This window comes from Dama dama, chromosome 22 (genome assembly GCF_033118175.1).
Source record: "Dama dama isolate Ldn47 chromosome 22, ASM3311817v1, whole genome shotgun sequence".
Classification (NCBI taxonomy): Eukaryota; Metazoa; Chordata; class Mammalia; order Artiodactyla; family Cervidae; genus Dama; species Dama dama.
The window spans coordinates 16,427,857-16,448,592 of record NC_083702.1 but is presented as its reverse complement, the minus strand read 5'-3'; the positions used below and the strand labels follow the sequence as shown (position 1 = coordinate 16,448,592).

Here is a 20,736-nt window from a genome sequence, read left to right as displayed (position 1 = left end):
GCCCATCTCCAGGAGGCCCAGGATACCTGTCTCCTCCCAGGCCAGCCACAGCCTCTCCCACCTCCGGCCACCATGGAAACCACGATACACTTGACTGGCCCCAGCTGAGGGATGGTCAGGATCTTTATTGACAGGCTGGGGAGGGCGGGGGTGACCCTCCCTCTCATCTTCCTCATTTACAGCACCTGCTGGGGCCCTACCCCCTACCAGCTCTTTCCACTTCGGCCTTGCCCGTCTTCTGTCTGTCCTAGGCCTGGAGGTCCATCCTGGCTGGGCCCAGGCCAGTCCCCAGGCTAAGTCTCTGCAGGGTCCTCTGAGCCCAGGGTTGCGGGGCCCTGGTGATCCCCAAGATGGCAGGGTACAGGGACCGAGGGCTCGCTGTTCTGTGGCGGTCACACGGGGGCTTCCCGGGGGTCCCCGGCATCAAGGCAGACCCTCCACAAGTCAAGTGGCCATATCCCCGAGGAGCTGGGCCGGCCCCCTCACAACTCCTCTCGAATGCGAGGCGGCTTCCCAGCCTTGTCCTGGAGCCGCGGAAGCCTGCGGCTGGGGGGTTCTGGGCCGGGGTCCCTGCTGGTCACGTCGTCTTCATCCTTCTCCGGCCCCCGCAGCAGCTCTTTGGCTTCCGTCCACTCCTGGGGGGCGAGGAGGAGGGTCGAGGCTGACCGCCCCCACCCCCAGCATCCGCCCCGCCCCGGGACTCTCCCGGGGTCATCTCAGCCCCGCCCCTCGCCCGCCAGCGTGCCCGCCCCTCACGCGGCCCCGCCCCGCCCCGCCGCCCGCTCACCTGCTCCCGGTGCTCAGGGGCCCAGGTGTGCCACAGCGCCAGGGCACAGCGCCGCCCCCGTGTCACGGCCCACACGCCGTGCGGATTCTCCACGCCCGAGCTGAAGGCCACGAGGCGGCCGCAGCGAGGACGAACCTGTGCCTGGGGTGGGGCGCCGGATGGCAGATTCAGCTCCAGGGACAGGGCTTCAGAGACCTTGACCCTGACTCCCTGGAGCAGGACCGGGAGGGGGCTCAGACGGCAGCAGCTCTCTTGCCCACCGCGTCCCCTCCTTAGTTCAGGGACGATCTTGGGGCAAGTGGGAACCAGGCCTCCACTTGGGAGCACCGAATGCCAGACTGGAGGCTGGAGGAGTTGGAGCCAAAAGGAGAAGCGACTCTATCCGCCCCCGTGCTCCGCTTCTCCTGCCCACCCTCTGCCCAACCAGATTCTGGGTTCTGGGCATCAGGGTCTTGGGGACATTTTCCACCCCAGAGAGGGCTTGGATGACAGGGAGCTGCTGGTGGTGAGCAGAGAAGGAGCTAACTGGATAAGGCAGAGCAATGCACAATGAAAAATCACTGCTCCAGTCCTTCTGCTGGTCCTAGACCTGAGCTTCTACCTGGAGTAGAGGCTTGGGGCCCTGTGCTTCAGCCGCCCTCCTTTATTTATTTATTTTTGAGTTTTTATAATATCTATTTTATTTATTACTGATTTATTTGGCTGTACCGGGTTTTAGTAACAGCACACGGGATTTGTCAGTTCCAGCATGCAGAATCTAGTTCCCCAACCAGGGATCAAACCTGGGCCTCCTGCATTGGGAGCACAGAGTCTCAGCCACAGGACCAACCAGGGAAGTCCCTCACCTGCCCTCCTATAAGAAGTGAGGTGATCACTGAAGGCAGGGCCTGGAGGGGCCCCTTGGAGGTCTCTTGGGAGGGTCTAGGAGAGCCCCTGAACAGACAAGAGTGGGGAGGTGCTGCGGAAGCCGCAAAGGAGAGGGTTGACTCAATGAACATAAGTTTAAGCAAATCCCAGGTGATAGAGAAGGACAGGGAAACCTGGCCTGCTGCAGTCCTTGGGGTCACAAAGAGTCGGACACAACTTAGCAAATAAACAACAACAAAGGTGGCCCCAGCCATTTCCCTGCATTTGCCTCTGGGCACCCTCTGTTTTGAATCCCCAGCCTATGGCTGGGCTCCCTACTGCGCCCCCCCTTCCTGCCCCCCCCCCCCACTCCACTTACCGTGACTGTGAGGGCGTTGGGCTCTGTGAAGAACAGATCCCCGCCCTGGAAGTCATCGTTGAGGTAGAGGAGTCCACTGGGGAGAGAGGAAGACAGGAGGCAGTGAGACACCAGCCAAGCGCCCCACCCGACCCCTGGAGGGCCGCCCACCTGTAGTCTCGGTAGGTGTAGGCTGGGGGTTCCCGCCAGCATTCCCCGGTGTCGGGATCCAGGACACAGTTGTCGGCGTGCACTGGGTGGCTCAGGTCCATGCGCTGCGCCTGCTCCCCTGGGAAGCCAAGGGCCTGGTGGGCGCCCACCCACACCCACCCTGTAGATCCAGGGTCACAGCTGAGCCCCCGCTGGGCAGGGGAGTCAGTCCTCCTGCAGTGAAGATGGAAACCCACATAGCGGGGGTGCTGGGGGTGTGCAGGGCCCCGAGGGGCCCTGAGATGGGGGGCCCGGGCGGTTACCTTCTATGGCACTCCGGCACACCAGGTGGGTGAAGGAGAGGTGCAGGGGCCGGTCGGGGGAGAAGTAGGCCTGCGTTAGGCTCCGCACCCGCTCGCTCACCTCCAGGAGCAGCTGGGCACCCTGACTGCCCACCGCCCCAGCCCGGGCCAGCTGCGGCAGAGAATAAAGGGTGGGGAAGGGGAGGTGTGGTAAGGCTGGTCCCAGCCCCTACCCAACCTCCACTGCCCTCCACCCATGGTTTGGGATTCAACAGCCAGCTGCCCCATCAACCCACCCATCAGCCCAGACCACTCTTTCCATTGTCTCTGTGACAAGGACCCGGGTCCCTCTGTGGGGAACCTCCTCCATCAGTCCTGGGCCGAGAACTCCTCTGAGTCCCAGGAGAGCCCTCCACAGGCAGGAAAGGCTGGCCCTCTTCTCCAGCTCTGTGTCTCCTCTCACCTGGGCGGCCTTGAGCACCGTGAGCCCCTCAAAGCGTTCGTGGGGGGTGTGTGGGGAGCGGCGACCCCGATAACCAGACCTGGCTCCAGCCTCAGCTGCATCCTAAGCAGAGAGGGAGTTGGCTGTGGGGTCACCCCGCCCAGCCCCGGGCTACCACCCACCTCACAGGGCTACATGGCCTTCCCTCCAACCAGCCAGTCCCTGGAAGAGGCTGGAAGCTCCTGTGGTTCTGTGAGCTGCTGCCCTTCCCAGAGAATGACTAACTCCATGTCTGTGTGGTCACTCCTGGTAAATATCTGGAACCCCACTGACCGAGGGGACTGTGCATAGGACTCTGGAGAGCTTCCTACAGTGGGGAAGGGGCTCCGGGAGGTCAGGACAGCAGAGAAAGGGGCAGAAAGGGCTCAATCACTTGTTCTGACGGGCTGAGAACAGAGGAGTCTCTCTGGAGCAAGACCCTGGCAGGAGGTTCGACCGTTGGGCCAGGTCCTCACGGACCTGAGGTGGGGACGTGGCACCAGCAGACACAGCTCTCTCCTGTCCCTTCTCACCCAACACACTCTTGGAGAATGTGGGAACCCTTGATGCTGACTCTGAATTCCCCAGCTGCCTCCACAAGTCTCATCACCCTTTACTGACACCTATTTCCTCTGCTTTTTCTTTCTTTTTTCTATTCAGTCTGCTTTTTGAAGCTCAAAGTACCACTATCTAGTTACGCCATATATAAGCCTCACCTCTGAGAGGCCGCTTAGTCACTCAAGCTTTCATTCATTCATCCATCCATTCAGTAGGCACTGAGCACTGTGTGCCAGGCACTGTTCTAGGCACTGGGGACTCAATGGTGAACACGAAAATTTCCTGCTACTACGGGCTTTACATTTTGAGATAAACAAACCAGGTCAATTCAGTGATGTATTACATGGAAAATTAAAGCAGGGTTACAACCTTGCAAGTGCCCTGGCAGAGGTTAGGGGATAGCTGATACTGGGGAGTTATCCTTGAGTTCATTCTTTCTTCATCACCCACATAGATTTCCTCTGTGGCGCTAGTGGTAAAGAACCCGCCTGCCTAATGCAGGTAGATGTAAGAGATGTAGGTTCAGTCCCTAGACCAGGAAGATCCCCTGGAGGAGGAAATGGCAATCCACTCCAGTATTCTTTTTTTTTTTTTCTTTTTTTTTATTTTTTCCCATTTATTTTTATTAGTTGGAGGCTAATTACTTCACAACATTGCAGTGGGTTTTGTCATACATTGACATGAATCAGCTATGGAGTTACATGTCACTCCAGTATTCTTGCCTGGACAACCCCATGGACAAAGGAGCCTGGTGGCTCCATGGGGTCCCAAAGGGTTGGACAAGACTGAGCACCCCACACACACACATAGATTTAGTCCTTAAATTCTCTTTCTTTGAGTTTCTAAATATTTCTCATCTGTCCTCCTCTTCATTGACTTGAAATGAGACCTATTCTAGGGCGGTCACCCCTAAGCCCCTCCTTATTTCCCTGTCCTGTTGCCTTCTCAGTGCTGCCACTAGAGGGCGCTCCTGGTCCTACAGGACGAAGACTCCAGGCCCTGCACTTGGGAGTTTTAAATCCTTCAGTAAACTGTCCACCATCTACAAAGAGAGCCCAAATTCCTTGGCAGGGTACAGAGGTTCTCACCCATCTCTCACCGTGCGCCTCCTCCCCATTCCTGCCCCTGGATAATATGCAGCCTGATGATAATAGCAACAGCTCATACTGAGTATTTGCACATTCTTCCAAGAGCTTTACCATGTACTGACTCATTTAATCCTCATAACAGCCCTACAACAAAACCTCTGTATTTATCCCTATTTTGTAGAGGAGGAAACTAACTAGGTTCACAGATGTTAAAATACATGGCCCAAGGCCACACAGGTAATTCCCACTGGGCATGCCCATGCTCGGAACTCCTGTTCTCCACTCCAGTTCCCAACCACCGCCCCCCCCCCTCCCCCACCTCCGCCCCGTTCTTCTTCCCTGCAGCCTGACTTCCCTCCCTTCTCTATCTGGTTGTTGTTGTTCAGTCGCTCATTTGTATCCAACTCTTTGCTACCCCATGGACTGCAGCACGCCAGGCTTCCTTGTCCATCACCAACTTCCGGAGCTTGCTCAAACTCATGTCCATCGAGTCAGTGATGCCATCCAACCATCTTGTCCTCTGTCGTCCCCTTCTCCTCCTGCCTTCAGTCTTTCCCAGGATCAGGGTCTTTTCCCTGATGAGTGAGTCAGTTCTTCGAATCAGGTGGCCAAAGTATTCGAGCTTCAGCTTCAGCATCAGTCCTTCCAATGAATATTCAGGACTAACTTCTTTTAGGATTGACTGGTTGGATCTCCTTGCAGTCCAAGGGACTCTCAGGAGTCTTCTCCATCACCACAGTTCAAAGCATCAGTACTTCGGTGCTCAGCCTTCTTTATGGTCCAACTCTCACATCCATACACGACTACTGGAAAAACCATAGCTTTGACTAGACCAACCTTTACTGGCAAAGTAATGTCTCTGCTTTTTAATATGCCACCTAGGTTTGTCATAGCTTTCTTCCAAGAAGCATCTTTTAATTTCATGGCTGCAGTCACCATCTGCCACTGCAGATGCAGTGGTGCAGATTTTGGAGGAGCCCAGAAAATAAAGTCTGTCACTGTTTCCATTGTTTCCCCATCTATTTGCTGTGAAGTGACAGGACCGGATGCCATGATCTTCATTTTCTGAATGTTGAGTTTTAAGCCAGCTTTTTCACTCTACTCTTTCATCTTCATAAGAGGCTCTTTATTTTTTAAAAAAATATTTTATTTACTTATTTATTTGACTGATCCGGGTCTTAGTTGTGACATTCAGGATCTTTCGTTGCAGCATGTGAACTCTTATTTGCAGCAGAGATAGAACCCGGGGCCCCTTCACTGGGAGCACGGAGTCTTAGCCATTGGACCACCAGGGAAGTCCCCATAAGAGGTTCTTTAGTTCCTCTTTGCTTTTCGCCATAAGGGTTGCATCACTGGCATATCTGAGGTTATTGATATTTCTCCCGACAATCTTGATTCCAGATTGTGCTTCATCCATCCCAGCATTTCACATGATGTACTCTGCATATAAGTTAAATAAGCAGGGTGACAATATACAAACTTGACCTACTCCTTTCCCAATTTTGAACCAGTCCACTGTTCCATGTCTGGTTCTAAATTTTGCTTCTTGACCTGCATACAGGTTTCTCAGGAGGCAGGTAAGATGGTCTGGTATTCTCATCTCTTTAAGAATTTTCCACAGCATGCTGTTGTTTCTCCACAGTCAAGGCTTTAGCATAGTCAATGAAGCAGAAGTAGATGTTTTTCTGGAACTCTCTTGCTTTTTCTATGATCCAATGGATGTTGGCAACTCATGCTGTCTGGTTAACTCATGCTTAAGATTAAGCTCAAATGCCACCCCTTCCAGGAATTCCTCTGTGATTTTCATCTTGGTGCTTCTAATTGGATGAGTACGTCTTTTATCAAACTCACCACCTGCTGTGATTATATCTCCATGCCTGATGCCTTCTCAGTACACTGAGTTCCCAAATACACAGTCTGTGTTTATCTGCCTCTCCCTGGAACCTGGGTATTTCCAGTACACACCAGGGACTCAGAAAGGAACAAACCCAGAGTGAGATGAAGTTTCATAAATTGGCAGACTCAACCTGGTGAATACAGATCATTTAGCCCAATCTAGGAGGGACATCATGATGGAGAAGCAGCCTGTGGTTCTGCAGAGCCAATAACTAAGCTCTCAGCCAACCAAGGCGTCTTCACCTGCACACCCGCCCTTTTTGATGCATTTACTTTTTTCGTTTTGTTCTTCCTATCAGTTTCTAGCAAACTTCTTTAAGATGTCCAGCCCATGCCAGCTATGCCATGTCATGCTTAGTTGCTCAGTTGTGTCCGTCTCTTTGTGACCCTTTGTACTGTAATCCACCAGGCTCCTCTGTCCATGGGGTTCTCCATGCAAGAATACTGGAGTGGGGTGCCCCTTCCTCCTCCAGGGGATTTTTCCAGGGATTGACCCTGTACCTCCTGTGTCTCCTGCATTGCAGGTGGATTCTTTTTACCCACTGAGCTGTCACTTGGGAAGCCCCATGTCAGTTGAGAGGAAAAGGAACTTGTCCACAGGAGGGAGGCAACATCAGCAGTCCCCACTGGAGGGTCTGAGAGGGCAGGGGAGTGGGGAGGGCGGCGAGGCGGGGAAAGGCCAAGAGCAAGGGGGCAGGCAGCTGTGTCTGAGGGTCCCCCAGTAGCACTGTGCTACTTCCTTACAGGTCCTCTCACCTTGGCCAGCTGCAGCAGCACCCCACACTCGGCCGGGGTGAGCAGCCCGTCCAACACGGCTCGCTCCGACCCATTCAGTTGCCTCGCGTCCTGGGTCAGGGTTACTCCCTCCATGAGGAGGACATCTGCGGGGGAGGGATAGGGCAGGGGGTTGACGGTCCCCCGGGGGCAGACCCAGCCCCTTCCAGGCTCCTGCCTCCTGCTGTCCCAGGAACTCACCCTTCCAGTGAGTCAGGGGCTTAGGTTGCGGAGGCTCATCGTCCCACGGCCGTTTCTCCTGATCCTCTCTCAGGGGTGAGAAACATGCTCGGTGAACATCGGCCGCCCAGACCCATCTTCTCAGACCCTGCCTCCCAGGACCCCTCCCCTTCACTTCCACACAGGCCACGCCCCTTCCACACAGGCCACGCCCCTCCCGCCGCAAGGCCCCTCCTACCTGAGCTTTTCTCTAAGGGCCTCAGGGATGAAGGCAGCTGGGGTCCACAGGTCCTGGGATGGTCAGGAAAAGAACCATCACCTGCCAAGTCCACCTATGAGTCCTTGACGGTAGACCATGGGCTACCATAGTAAAGTCCTCCTGCTTCCAGAGGGGAAGGTGGAGGTGGGGAAGCCCTGGACTCATTGTCAGAAGCCCTGGGCACTGGGCCAAACACTGCAATAATAATAACAACTTACAAAGCACTGTTTGCCAGGTGCTTTTTAAAGAGCTTTATATGTGTGTTAGTCGCTCAGTCGTGTCCAACTCTGCGACCCCATGGACTGTTTCCCGCCAGGTTCCTCTGTCCGTGGGATTCTCCAGGCAAGAATACTGGAGTGGGTTGCCACTCCCTTCTCCAGGGGATCTTCCCCACCCAGAGATGGAACCCGAGTTTCCTGCGTTGCAGGCAAATGCTTTACCATCTGAGCCACCAGGGAAGAGCTTTCTATACAGATGTGGAGTTTAACATTTAAAGTTTACAATAGTCTTATCAAACAGGTCGTATTAATGTGCCCATTTTGTAGTTGAGGGCTCTGAGATACAAAGACATAAAGTAACATGCCCAAGGTCACACAGCCCATAAGGACAGGGTTGGGATTTAAGCGATGGTGCCCAGAAAGACTTGTCCGTTAGGAGACAGGGCAATGTCTGCAAACATCTCTGACGGCCAAGACTCAGGGATGCTAGTGACACCTACTGGGCAGAGTAGGGACAGCCCCTTTTCTTCCAGTTGGGAAATACTGGCTTCAAAAACAGCAAGATAGCCAAGAAGGCTGGGGGAGCCTGCCTGACCCTAGAGCACTAGCGAGAATAACCTCTGCCTTTTAGTTTCCCCTCAAAACTACCACAGAAAAAAGAGTATGAAAACCAGCAGCAGACTTTCCTGTACTTTGTAGCAAGTGGCACGGCTTCAACAGAGCTATAAGTATGGTGTTCCCATTTTACAGGGAAGGAAGTTGAGACCGAGCCAGCGAAGGTCCAGACCTCGTCTGTGGCAGAGAGACCAACACCTAGGCCTGTGTGATCCCAAAGCTGCCTGTGGCCACAGGCACCTGCCTGTGTCTTGTGACCCTGGGGCACAGAGTCCTCTCCAAGCCTCACGGGGTTGTGGAGAAATGAGAGGTGCAGTTGAGGAGGGACGTGGCACATCCCGTAGGGCACTGCTGCTGTTCCCCTCTGGGGGCGGCCAGGGGACGAAGCGGGGTCACTCACGGGATCCTTGAAGCTGGCCCCCAGGTGCTCCACAGCATAGTACAGCTGTCTCTTCTCCCCCAGGGATCGAAGGACGAAGCGCTGGATGTCCTGGTGACAGCAGGAGGGGACAGCAGGAGGGGGAGAGTTAAGGCTGGAAGAGAGCAGGGCAGCCCACAGGCTCCCTAACCTTGGTCCTGCCCCTCTGTCCAACCCTCCTCCCTCAGCAGTCAGGGTCTCCGAGCTCAGACTGGGGGTTGTGTGTGTGTGTGTGTGTGTGTGTGTGTGTGTGTACACACACGTGCCCACTTGTGCACAGGCTGGGGCAAGCAGGGGTGAGTTTAAGGGAAGAAGGCTGGCTTGGACTCCGAAGTAGAGCCAGGGGACTTCCCTGGTGGTCCAGTAGTTAAGACTTTGCCTTCTGATACAGGGAGTGAGGATTCAGTTCCTAGTTGGGAAACTAAGATCTCACATGCCTTGCAGCCAAAATGCAAAAAACATAAAATAGAAACAAGACTGTAACAAATTCAATAAAGGCTTTTTTAAAAAAAATGGTCCACATTAAAAAAAAATCTAACAACAACAAAAAATTCTGCCTGCCAGTGAGGAGACACAGGTCCATCCAAAGCCCATGCAGCAATCAGCACAGCCAAAATAAATAAATAAACAAATAAACAACCCAGTTCAGTCCAGTTGCTCAGTCATATCCAACTCTTTGTGATCCCATGGACTGCAGCACGCCAGGCTTCCTTGTCCATCACCAACTCCTGGAGCTTGCTCAGACTTATATCCATTGAGTCAGTGATGCCATCTAACCACCTTGTCCTCTGTCGTCCCCTTCTCCTCCTGTCTTCAATCTTTCCCAGCATCAGGGTCTTTTCCAACGAGTCAGTTCTTTGAATCAGGTGGCCAAGGTATTGGAGCTTCAGCTTGAGTATCAGTCCTTCCAATGAATATCCAGGACTAACTTCTTTTAGGATTGACTGGTTGGATCTCCTTGCAGTCCAAGGGACTCTCAGGAGTCTTCTCTAGCACCACAGTTTGAAAGCATCAATTCTTTGGTGTTCAGCTTTGTTCATGGTCCAACTCTCACAACCATACATGACTACTGGAAAAACCATAGCTTTGACTATATGGGAGGGCTTCCCTGATAGCTCAGTTGGTAAAGAATCTGCCTGCAATGCAGGAGACCTGGTTTTGATCCCTGGGTTGGGAAGATCCCCTGGAGAAGGGAAAGGCTACCACTCCAGTATTCTGGCCTGGAGAATTCCATGGACTGTACAGTCAGTGGGGTCGCAAAGAGTGGGACACGACTAAGTGACTCACTTTCACTTCACTTTGACTATACGAACCATTGTCAGTAAAGTAATGTTTCTGCTAAAAAAAGAAACCACTTTCCAATGCAGAGGACGTGGGTTCAATCCCTGGTCAGGGAACTAAGATCCCCCAAGCCGCAGGGCAACTAAGCCCACACACTGCAACAAGAGAAGGCGTGCATCAACTAGAGAAAACCCATGTGCCAAGGAGATGAGCCTGTGGGCCACATGAAGACCCAGTGCAGTTGAAATAAGTTAGGAAAAAAAGAAGGATAGCCTGAAGTGGGGAGCAGGGAGTGGAGACAAGGCCAGATGCTGGACTTGGGGTCACCTTCGGCCAGAATGGGGGGCGGGCCCAGGTGACTTCTCCATTGTATTTGTCTGATTTAGGACGACCTCACAGGGTGAGCTGGAGAAGGGAATGGCCACCTACTCCAGTGTTCTTGCCCTGGAAATCCCATGGACAGAGGAGCCTGGTGGGCTATGGTCCATGGGGTCCCAAAGAGTTGGACACGACTAAGCAACTTAGCACACATCCACAGGGTAAGTGAGTAGGGGGTACCTCTCTGGGCCCGAGGCCAGGTCTTGGCTCCCCCAGCTGGGCCTGGTACCGGTCCAGAGCTATCTTGGCAGCCTCATCCTCCGGGTAGAAGAGCAGGAAGCTCAGGACATTCTCCACAGCCTGGGACAGATTCCCCACTGGGGACAGAGCAACAGCGTGGGGGTGTGGCCCAGAGACAAGCACCCCAGTCATCCCAGGGCAGGGCCAAGAGCCGGGGGGGACAGAAGCAGAGCCGGAGAAGGTGGTCTCCCAGTGACCCATCCCACCCGGCAGACAGGCTCATCCATTGCTTCTTTACAAAGCTTCCTGGAACATACCTGGGCTGTACAGGCAGAGTTCAGAGGGGAGGAAGAGAGGAGAGAAGAAAGGAAAGTGAGAAGCAGCGAGGACAGAAGGAGCCCTGTGACCCAGCTCCTGAGCTTCCCACAATGGAGAGCCAGAGTCCTCTGAGGTGATGGTCCCCAGGGAGCCCCGACCTACTCAGATGCAGAGATAGATGGAAGGATGGAGAGGTGGAGCTCCGGGTACCAGCAGAGACAGACCTTCACTCTCTGGGTTCCAGCCCTAGTCCACCCACCCGGGGCTCACCCTTCCCTCTCACTGACCCTGAGCGTGGGCCTCGTGCAGCCGCCTCAGCTGGGTGGGAAGGAAGTCCGGAACAGGGAGGCTTCGACCAGGACGCGTGGCCACGTCCCCCACACAGCGCTGCCGGCATTGCAGGACGCGGGTCCAGTGCCCTGTGGGGGACACACGGGGGACTCACTCAGCTAGTGATATGCCTCCCCCTGCCCCAGTGCACCGTGATCCCCACCCCCCGCGCTCCAGCCCCTTACCTGCGATGGCCTCATACAGGCCCCCCTGGCTCCCGGTCCCCTCCTCCTCCTCTGCCTCCCTCTCCTGTTCCTCGGGCCCCTCACAGCCGGCCCGGCAGCTCTCCACCTGGGCCAGGCTCTCCTGCAGGGCGTCCTCCAGCCAGGGCAGTGCCAGGCCTGCCTCCTGGCGCCCAAGATGCTCCAGGCCGGTGTCAAAGGCTGCCTGTTGGGGAGGGGAGAGGTCAGTCACTCGAGATCCTGGGGGCGGGGGTGGAGGGTGCCAAGATAGATTGGGAGACAGAAAGAAGGGGAGGGGCATTGACCTCACTGGGGGCCTGGACTCCAGGTCTCAGGTCACCTTGGGGACTACAGGGCATGCCTGAGAATCCGAATGTTAGAACATGAGACTTTGCGAATCTCAGGAAGAAAACTAGGTCCCAGAGAGGGACCCTCCCATCAGGGTCACAGAGGACATACCCAGATTTCCCGATGCCCAGCGGACAGTGCACAGCTGGGCGAGGCCTGTGTATCCCATCGGTCAAAGGCTGGGGTCAAGCTGAGGGTCTCACCCAATATGCGGGCGTCTCCAGGTCCCGGAAGCTCTGGGGACGAACCCCTGACATCCGTCTGTACTTAGCCATGTCCTCCCGCATCTGCAGGTGCGCTGGGTTTGCCACAAAGAAGGTGTGCGCCGCAGCTGCTGCCAAGTCCAGCTTCTTCAGCTGAGACGCGGGAGGGATGCGGGAGTAAGCCGCCGGGGCAGGGGTGTCAGAATCTGCCCATCCCCAACATCCCCACCCGAGCCTTCTGGAAGACTAGTAGGTGACAGCTGCCCATCACCCAACCTCCAGACCCCCAGTAAGTGGGGACTCTCAGGAGTCTGGTAGCCATGGAAAGGGGGTCTCAGAAACTGGAGTGGGTGGGGTGTGGGCAGAGGGACCTCACTGGTGAGATAAGGCGGAAGTGATGGCCACGCGAGGTGGGGACGTAGGGGTGACCCTAGCCGCCAGCAAAAGCCGCAGGTCTCTAGGACCCTGAGCTGAGGTGTGTGTGACCGGCGCCCCCCTTCCCCGGCCACGTAGGCGTTAGTAGGCAACAGCTATCGCACCAGTAGCTGGGCAGGGTCCCACGACCGGACACCAGAGCCCTCAGCCTTGCCCACCTCTTTCTTTCCCGAAGCTCCCTCCTGCCCCAAGCGAAGGCTCACGCTCACCCCCTACCCGCCCCCCCCACCCCCCCCCCCACCCCGTTCTCTCTCTCCAGCCGCGTCTTTCGCCCCTGTCCCCGCCCCCCTTCATTCCTGGGAAGAGGCTCTGTCACTCCACGTAGGTCTCATAAGACTTCCTCGAACTCCAGGCCCCTGCCCTCCATCTTCGATCGGCTTCCACCCCCTTCCAACGTTGCTCCCACCCTCCCGAGGCCGTGCCCCATTCTGTAGGTACTGGTCGCGGTTTGCCAGGACCGACTCCAAAGGCGAGGTCCTGACCACACAGCCCCACCCGAGTCCCGGCGTTTATTCGCCGCCCCTTCCCGGGAGCTGGAGGAGGACGCCCGGGGCCCGGGCCGGGTCGCGCACCTGGTAATAGGCCCTCTGCAGGTAGTTGTAGGGCTCCCGCCGGCGGAAGGCGTCCCGGATCGCGCTCCCCACGCGGAGCCGCGCCGCGCCCCCCGGGCCCAGCCTCCGCGCCCCGCACTGGGTCAGGCACTCTGCGCGCCGCAGCGCCGCGCGGAGGAGCAGCGGTTCCCAGGCCCCCGGCCCGGAGTCGGGCCCCGGGGCGGCGGGGAGCGAGACCCCCGGCTCGGCGGCGCAGTACGCCCCGCAGTCCCGCCGCGCGCGGCCCAGCGCCGCCCGGCTCCGCAGCGCTTCCCGCAGCAGCGCCACTGCCGGAGCCCAGGCCCCCGCCGCGTAGGCGCGCAACCCGTCCGCGTAGAGCAAGTCGGGGGCCTGGGGAGGCGCCCCCGGGGACGGCGGGGCCAGGCCTGGGGGCTCGGGGGACCCCGGGGGAGGCAGGAGCAACAGGAGCAGCAGCCACCGGAGGAGCCGGAGCATCGTGCCAGAGCCGCCGGCCGGCTGCAGGAGGGAACTGCGGGAGCCGAGAGCGAGAGGGAGGAAAAGGGGGAAGGAAGAGGGAGGGGAAAGGAAGGAGGGATGGAGAGGAGGGAGGGGAGGAGGGAGGAGCGCCGCAGGGAACTGATGCGCCCGAGCCCCAGCCCGGAGAGGCCGGGGTGAGAGAGAGACTGGAGTCGGAGGACGCCCGGCGGCGGCAGAACGTGGAGAACGTGGGCTTTAGGACAAGTGGGGGCGGCGTCCAGGGAGAAACAGACAGTGGAGAGAACAGGGCAGACGGCAGCCCTGGAGCAGGCCTGAGGAACCTCTTAGGACCCCTGACCAACCCCGGGGGCCCATCGTGCGGGAATCGCTAGGGTGGACTGGGCTCCCCTTCCACTCTGGGCCCAGGAAAAGGAGGGTGGAAGCCTCCCGCACACCCACCCGCACTTGTAGAAGAAAAAGAGCTTTAGAATGCAGCAGGGCAGAGGGTAAACTCCAGGCGTGACACCAAGTCTGCTCAAACGTTTTCCTGCCCAGAAAGTAGGCACATACACATTTGGGGAAAGGAGGAGAGCTGAGGCATGCAGTGTGGCCCGCCAAGGTCCTCTGTCCTTTGGATTCTCCAGGCCAGAATACTGGGGTGGGTTGCCATTTCCTTCTCCAGGGGATCTTCCCGACCCGGGGATCAAACTCAGGTCTCCTGCATTGCAGGCAGATTCTTTACATTCTGAGCCACCAGGGAAGCCCAAGGAAGACAGAGACAAACTCTAAAACCACCTTCACAGATCTCAGCAAAGATCCTTCACACCCAAATCAGCAAACTCAAGTGTATCCCCAAGCGCCCCCCACCCGAGCCCAAGACGCTCCCAGAAGCCCATCCCTGTGACTGTCTGCATACTTGTCTCTCTCCCGGTGTATTTCTGGGCCTCCATCCACTGCCCCTGCTCTATTTTGTCCTTCATGAGCCACTCCACCCACCGAGCCTCTGACCATCCCCTCTGCCACCACAGCACACTGGACACACAGGTTTCCATGGTAACACTTGACTTTAATACATTTTGCTAGAGAGGATGGCAGGTGAGGCGGGTGTCTGGTGACTGGGATGGGAGCCAGCTGGCGTCCCTGGGCCCCGGTTCCTGCCCATCTCCCCAGAGTCTGGAGGCTCAGGAATGGAAGGAGGTGTTCCCCACCCAGGCCCCCTTCTCTGAGTCCAGCAGGCCCACTTGGGCTCACAGAGTCAGCTGGGGGAAGATGGGGTTCCCTGGGCCCCAGGATCCTCCCCAAGCTTTTGTGCTCCCTTCTCCTCCTGTCAGGGAGCAGCGTCGCCCTGCACTCAGCCCCAAAGGAAGTCCAATGGCTCGGCTATCAGGGGACCCCAGGGAGAGTCGGCGGGGTGAGACCCCCAGAGGCCTGGGCCGGCGAGGAGAGGGCCCCGGTGAGGCGGCTGGAGAAGGCAGAGGTGTCTCATCAATAAAGGTGGTGATCTCCTCTCGGAAGAAGCCTGGACCCCGTGGGGGTCCCCCACCTGAGCCCAGAACCCCACCCTCCAGGAACTGGCGGAGGGTGGCCAGCCCCCCACCTCCAGCCTCCTCCTCATCCTCCTCATCCTCCAGCCTCTGCCTTGGTCCCAGGTGCTCAGGGGGGCCCCCGAGGGCCCGGCTCTGGGCTGGGAGGACCCGGATGTCATCAGAGGAGGACCACTTGTGCAGGAAGGAGCCTGGTGCCCGAGGAGCAGAGAAGATGTTGGTCTCATCGTGGGACAGACGGCGGGACAGAGGGACCTGGGGAGAGGAGCAAATAGACCCTCAGGTGCTGCAGGGACAAAGCGGGGACCAAAGTGGGGACCCTGCAAGGTGGCTCCACCCCCTAAACTTTTGCAAAACATCCTCTAAGGGGCAGACCTGGTTCAGTGTGGTCTGACTGATGGGGAACCGCCCTAACCAGGCCTTCCTTCCACCTCCCCATCCGTGCCCTGCAGGCCAGGGCTAGGGGATGGGGGAGGGGTGTGATGGATAACAGACTGGAGAAAAGTAGTGAGGGGATGCCCAGAACGGGACGTGTCCTGTACCTGTAAGTAGTGAACCCTCTCAAGAGGGGGAAAGAGCATGTGCCGTCCAGGTAGCAACTTTACTTGGGTGGGGTCCCTGCCCCCTGGCCCTGTGGCCCCATTGGCGTCAAAGCGAACTTTACACACTCGGCCATCTGCATAGTCATCACAGCCCCCATCTAGAAGAGAAAAGGGGCAGAGTGGTTCGAGGTAGAGAATGCCCACCTCCCCACCCCCTTTAAGAGCTCCCACTCCCTGAGAAGCTCCCCGGAGAATCCTCCTGTTTCCATTAGTGAGCTCCAAGAAGAACCAAGAGTGGCTAGTGTCTGTTGCGTTCAGTGCTGAATCTCTAGTGATTCATACACATAGGCACACTTACTTGAAATAGTTACCCACCCACCCCCAGGCGCTCTCCCTGTAGTTGGGAAGTCTCAGGAGGGAGGCTTAGCTTCCTCTTGGTTCCACAGCCTTCCTTTATGGCTGTGTTAGGACGCTGGACTGTTTCTCGGTCTCTCTGCCCGGCGGACGCAGGGCTGGGTAGTGTGGGGCTTCCAGGGGAAGTAGAGTGGAGGAATCAGTGGGTGGGCATGGGGAGATGCTTGGGGAGAGGGAATCAGGAGTCCACCCAGGGGAAACCGCAGGTTCTGTCCAGCAGGGGGCACTCCAGAGCAGCCCGTCCCGACCCCCCGCGATGAGCTGGTAGAAAAGAGCAGGAAAGGGAGCCGACGCCTAGACAAAGCGAAAGCCCAGCCCCTCTTCTGACCGTCCTCGCCGTCCTCCTCAGACATGATAGCCACGCACTGCTCCCACACCGTGCGCACGTCGGCGCGGTAGCGCTCGCAGGACCAGATGAAGGACGGCAGCAGCAGCGTCTGTGCCATGGAGCACCACAGCACTGCGAGCACCATCCAGGGGGGCGCCGAGTCTGACTTCAGGGAGAAGAAGCTCACCACCTGGCAGGAGGAGGGGGAAGGGCGCCGGGTCAGGGCCCAGAGCCGAGGTGGCTCCTCCTCGACCCCAGACCCCACATCCTGGTGCAGCTGGGGGAGGAGGGAGGGAGGAAGTCAGGAAGGGATGGTCCAGATCACATAGGACAAGCACAGAGGCAAAGTTGGAGTGAAGATGGATGAACCTAGTGGGAGGAAGATCTGGAAAGTGTTCTAGAGAGAAAGCCCAGGGGTCTAGAGAGGAGGAGCAGAGGTGGTATAGGAAACTTGAAGACAAGTTGAAATTCAGAAATAAGGACTAGATGGGGGATGCACAGGGCTTCCCAGGTGGCATTAGTGGTAAAGAACCCACCTGCCAATGCAGGAGATATAAAAGACATGGGTTTGATTCCCAGATGGGGAAGATCCCCTGGAGGAGGGCATGGCAACCCACTCCAGTATTCGTGCCTGGAGAATCCCATGGACAGAGAAGCCTGGCGGGCTACAGTCCACGAGGTCACAAAGAGTCAGACACGACTGAGCAAATGAGCGCACACACACAGGAGTGCAGAAAGCTGCGGGTGGAGTGGGGTGAGCTCTGTGGGGTTGCCACCCAGGAGTGCTCAAGACCCTATTGTGTCCAGAGGGAATTCGGGGGTGGAGAGAGGAGCCTAACAGCTGGGTTGATAGTTCTAGAGGCTGAATAGTGGCACAGCAAGATAGATGATGAAACCAGAGGACAGGGAGTGGGACAGAAGCACAGGTGATGAAGTTGAGTACTTGTCACCAGAGAACATGCTATGGAGCTGGGGATGGTGGGAACTAGGAGCTGAGATGGACAATGGAGACAGGGGCTCACAGCGGGGCTGAGTAGATGAGAAGATGGATGATGGAGCTGCTTGTGATGGAGTCAGAGGTCAGGTGATCATGCTGGGGTCTGGATATTGGAGACAGAGTGGGTTTGGGGGAGCCTCAGTCTCACCAAGATGGGCACTCCTGTGAGGGAGTCATAGAGAAAGACGATGGCGCTGACCAAGTTGGTGACCTGCAGAGATGTCTTGGCCGACTCAGAGCCGTCCAGCGAGGACCGCCGCTTCCCCCGGGCATCCTCCACTACGATGGCTGGCACCTCGAAGGCCGGACGGGTACCCAAGCCCCCTGGCCCACCCCCCCTGGCCCCACCCCCACCCCCTGCTCTCCGGGCCTGCCGAGCCCTCCGGGGCCGGGCCCACAGTGTCTGGTAGAAGGTGATGGCCACACAGACCAGCCCCATGACGATGCCCCCAAGCAGCAGGAGGCTGAAGCAGACGCCAAAGCCCAGGCCGATCTTGGAGACGATGAACTGGCAGCCGCGGGCGTAGTAGCGCTCTCCATTGTTGTGCCAGCCAATGGAGGGCAGGGTGGAGAGGATGAAGCTGACCATCCATATGCCCATGACGGCGTGCAGTGCCTGCTTCTTGGCGTTGCTGAGGCGGTAGTTGACGGGCCAACGCACCATCCACATGCGATGGTAGGAGAGGGAGGCCACGGTGAAGCAGGTGGCCAGGGCCAGCGTGTAGTAGGTGGACACGAAGACCTTGCAGATGCTCTCGTTCCAGTCATAGTCGGAGGAGGCCTGGCGCCGCAGCTGCACCACAGCGAAGGTGGTGAGGGGCACGGCCGCCATGAGGATGTGCGTGCCCGCCAGGAAGCAGAGCAGCAGCTCCAGCGGCTTGTGCTTCTGCTGCTTGGCCGAGATGCTGAGGATGATCCAGGCGTTGGCCAGCAGCGCCAGCAGCCCGCAGGCCAGCCAGGACAGCGCGTTCGAGCGGAGGGAGGCCTCCTCTGCCCCCGCCCCGCCCCGAGCCATCCTTCCTCGGTCCCCCCACCCCCCTTGAACTCCTGGGGGTGGGGGCTGGGTCTCACCCAGGAGCCCCGCTCACACGCACCCCCATGACGCCCACAGTCCTTGCCCCGGAGTGAGGTGGGCCGCCCCTAGGCTGCCCCTCTTGCTCAGCATTGCATGAATGACCCAGCTGAGGTCCGGCGGGGAGGGCGGGGGAGGAGACTGAGGGTCAGCGGAGGTGGTCCTCGGCCTCCATGTTGGGTGGGGCCCTTCCAGAAGTATTCTTGTCGTTAACCGGGAGACAAGCTGATAGCTCCCCCACTAGGAAACTGGCTGGGGAGCCCCGGTTCTCATGCCAGGACTTCCAGGTCTCTTCTTCCTCTGGTTCTTGACCACTCCGGGTCTTCTGGACGCCCCCAAGGATCCTGGGGGTGGTGCTCAGCCTCCTGGACTCACTGCAAGGGAGAGATGAGGTGTGGAAGGGGCAGAGCCTGAGCTGGTCTCCAAGTGGCTCTGAATCCCCCCTTCTCTCGAAATTATAGAAACGACTGGTTACTCTGGGTCACAGGGTCGTTCAGAACACTCTCCTGCCCTAAACCAGACGGTCACTCCAACACCCCACACGGATAAGAGCCCTGTCTTCCAGACCTCCAGGAAAGAAGGTATTCTGACTTCCCATCTCCCATCCATCGTCAGCCATTTTTCCTCCCTCCCAGGCCCCTCTTTCTGTCCTCTGCCCAATACTACCCAACCGCTATCTTCACATCCCCAGTCTCTCCCCAGAGCCACGTCGGCCAAGGCACGACTTCTTTCTTCCCGAGGGCTCACGGGAAACTGGGATGGGGTGTACGGCCCCTCCCCCACTTTCCAGACTCCCGGATCCAGGGGTCTTGATGCTCAGCCCCATCTCCCCAGCCTGCACGATCACCCTCCCACTCACCGGGGATCTGGGAAGACCGGAGAAAGGGGGCAGGGACTGAGTGGGGGGGGGGGTGGTGGTTAGGGAACCCAAAGGCAGGGAAACCGCTGACATCAGAAGCATCCAGAAATGGAAAGAGGGGGAACCAGGGGAAGGAGGAGAGTTTGAGCAGAAGAGAGAGAAAGAGGGGGCAAAGTGATAGTATCTGAAAATAGAAGGAAATGCAAGACCCCTGGAGATGCGGGGGTGGGTGGAGGGAGGGAGCAGGGGGGAGGGAGGCTGAGAAGAAAAGCCCGGTGTTCAATAAGGTTCGGACTCCCCCCCACCCCGTGGACCCCCACTCTTTCCTCCCCTGCCCCGAGCCTCCGTCTTACTCTGACGGGAAGGAAGGTGTCCTGGATGTGTTGACTCTGAGCCTTACTGAGCCCCGGCAAGGAGGCTAAGAGGAAACCCTGGATAGAGTGGAAGCAGGAAAGATGGGCATAGCGGCTTTGGGGTAAATGGAGTAAAAATGGGGTGCAGCAGTGGAAGGTCTGTTTCCTGTAGACCCTTGCCCCCTCCCCCAGAGGTCCTTCGTCCATCCCCCACCTTTGTCTTCCCTGGGAGCCCAGTACACCCTAGTTGCCATGGCAATGGCCAGCCAGAGGAAGATAGAGGGAATTGGTCAGGAGCGCCCCCCCCCCACCCTCCGCTACAGCTTTGGACCCCTTCCCACCCACCCCCACCCAGGCCCAGAGGGTGGGCTCGGGAAGAAACAGCGGGGACTCAGAGAAGGAGCCAGGCAGGAAGGATGTGAAGGACAGAGAGAGGAGGTGAAGGACGGAGAGAGATCAGAGGAAGGTGGGAGGGCGTGCGGAGGGACTCCGGGGCGGACAGGGGTCCCTCGCCCTTCGGGGTGAAGGGGTAAGGTCAGGCGGCTCCTCCCTCCTGCCTGCCACCCACCGCGGTCTCCAGGGCAGAGACAGCAGGTGGCCGGGGAGGAGGGGCCAGCCGGAGGGGAAAGGAGCCGGTGGAGGGGGTGGTGCGGGGAGAGAGAGGGGAGGCCCGCGGGGAAGCGGGCCGGGGTCGCCTTACCTCGGGCTGCGCCCAGCACTGCTATGGAGACCGCACACCCGAGCGACGCGGCTCGCCCGGGCTCCCGCCGCCTGCCGGCTCCAGCTCGCCGCCCTCAGTCCTCCTCCCTCCTCCCCCCGGGGCCTCCCTCCTCCCGCCCGTCCCAGCCTCTCGGCTCGGCCCCCTAGATGCCCGCCGGCCCCTCTCTCCCGGGGTCCCGCCACTGCCTGCAGCCCCGAGTCGAGATGGAGGCCAGCCCCGGGGGACCGGGGTGAGCGCGGGCCGGGGGACCGGACGGTGGAGACCTGGCGCGGGAGGGGCTAGGCAGGTGCCGG

The 20,736-nt window shown here is 58.2% G+C and overlaps 2 protein-coding genes across 2 annotated transcripts; both read right to left on the bottom strand.

Moving 5' to 3' along the window:
• Nucleotides 1-105: 105 nt before the first annotated feature.
• Nucleotides 106-13,667, bottom strand: P3H3 (prolyl 3-hydroxylase 3). Its single transcript, XM_061124817.1, has 15 exons — nucleotides 13,158-13,667; nucleotides 12,151-12,303; nucleotides 11,603-11,804; nucleotides 11,375-11,506; nucleotides 10,770-10,906; nucleotides 8,913-9,002; nucleotides 7,659-7,711; nucleotides 7,442-7,509; nucleotides 7,223-7,347; nucleotides 2,907-3,008; nucleotides 2,465-2,615; nucleotides 2,163-2,280; nucleotides 2,013-2,088; nucleotides 788-928; nucleotides 106-635 (listed from the first exon to the last, which is right to left on the bottom strand). The coding sequence occupies exons 1-15, from the start codon at nucleotides 13,629-13,631 to the stop codon at nucleotides 483-485; spliced, it is 2,175 nt and encodes a 724-aa protein (XP_060980800.1). The 5' UTR covers nucleotides 13,632-13,667; the 3' UTR covers nucleotides 106-482.
• A 1,013-nt stretch (nucleotides 13,668-14,680) lies between these two features.
• GPR162 (G protein-coupled receptor 162) lies at nucleotides 14,681-20,553 on the bottom strand. Its single transcript, XM_061124075.1, has 5 exons — nucleotides 20,423-20,553; nucleotides 17,587-18,884; nucleotides 16,442-16,631; nucleotides 15,700-15,857; nucleotides 14,681-15,412 (listed from the first exon to the last, which is right to left on the bottom strand). The coding sequence occupies exons 2-5, from the start codon at nucleotides 18,451-18,453 to the stop codon at nucleotides 14,861-14,863; spliced, it is 1,767 nt and encodes a 588-aa protein (XP_060980058.1). The 5' UTR covers nucleotides 18,454-18,884; nucleotides 20,423-20,553; the 3' UTR covers nucleotides 14,681-14,860.
• Nucleotides 20,554-20,736: the final 183 nt, after the last annotated feature.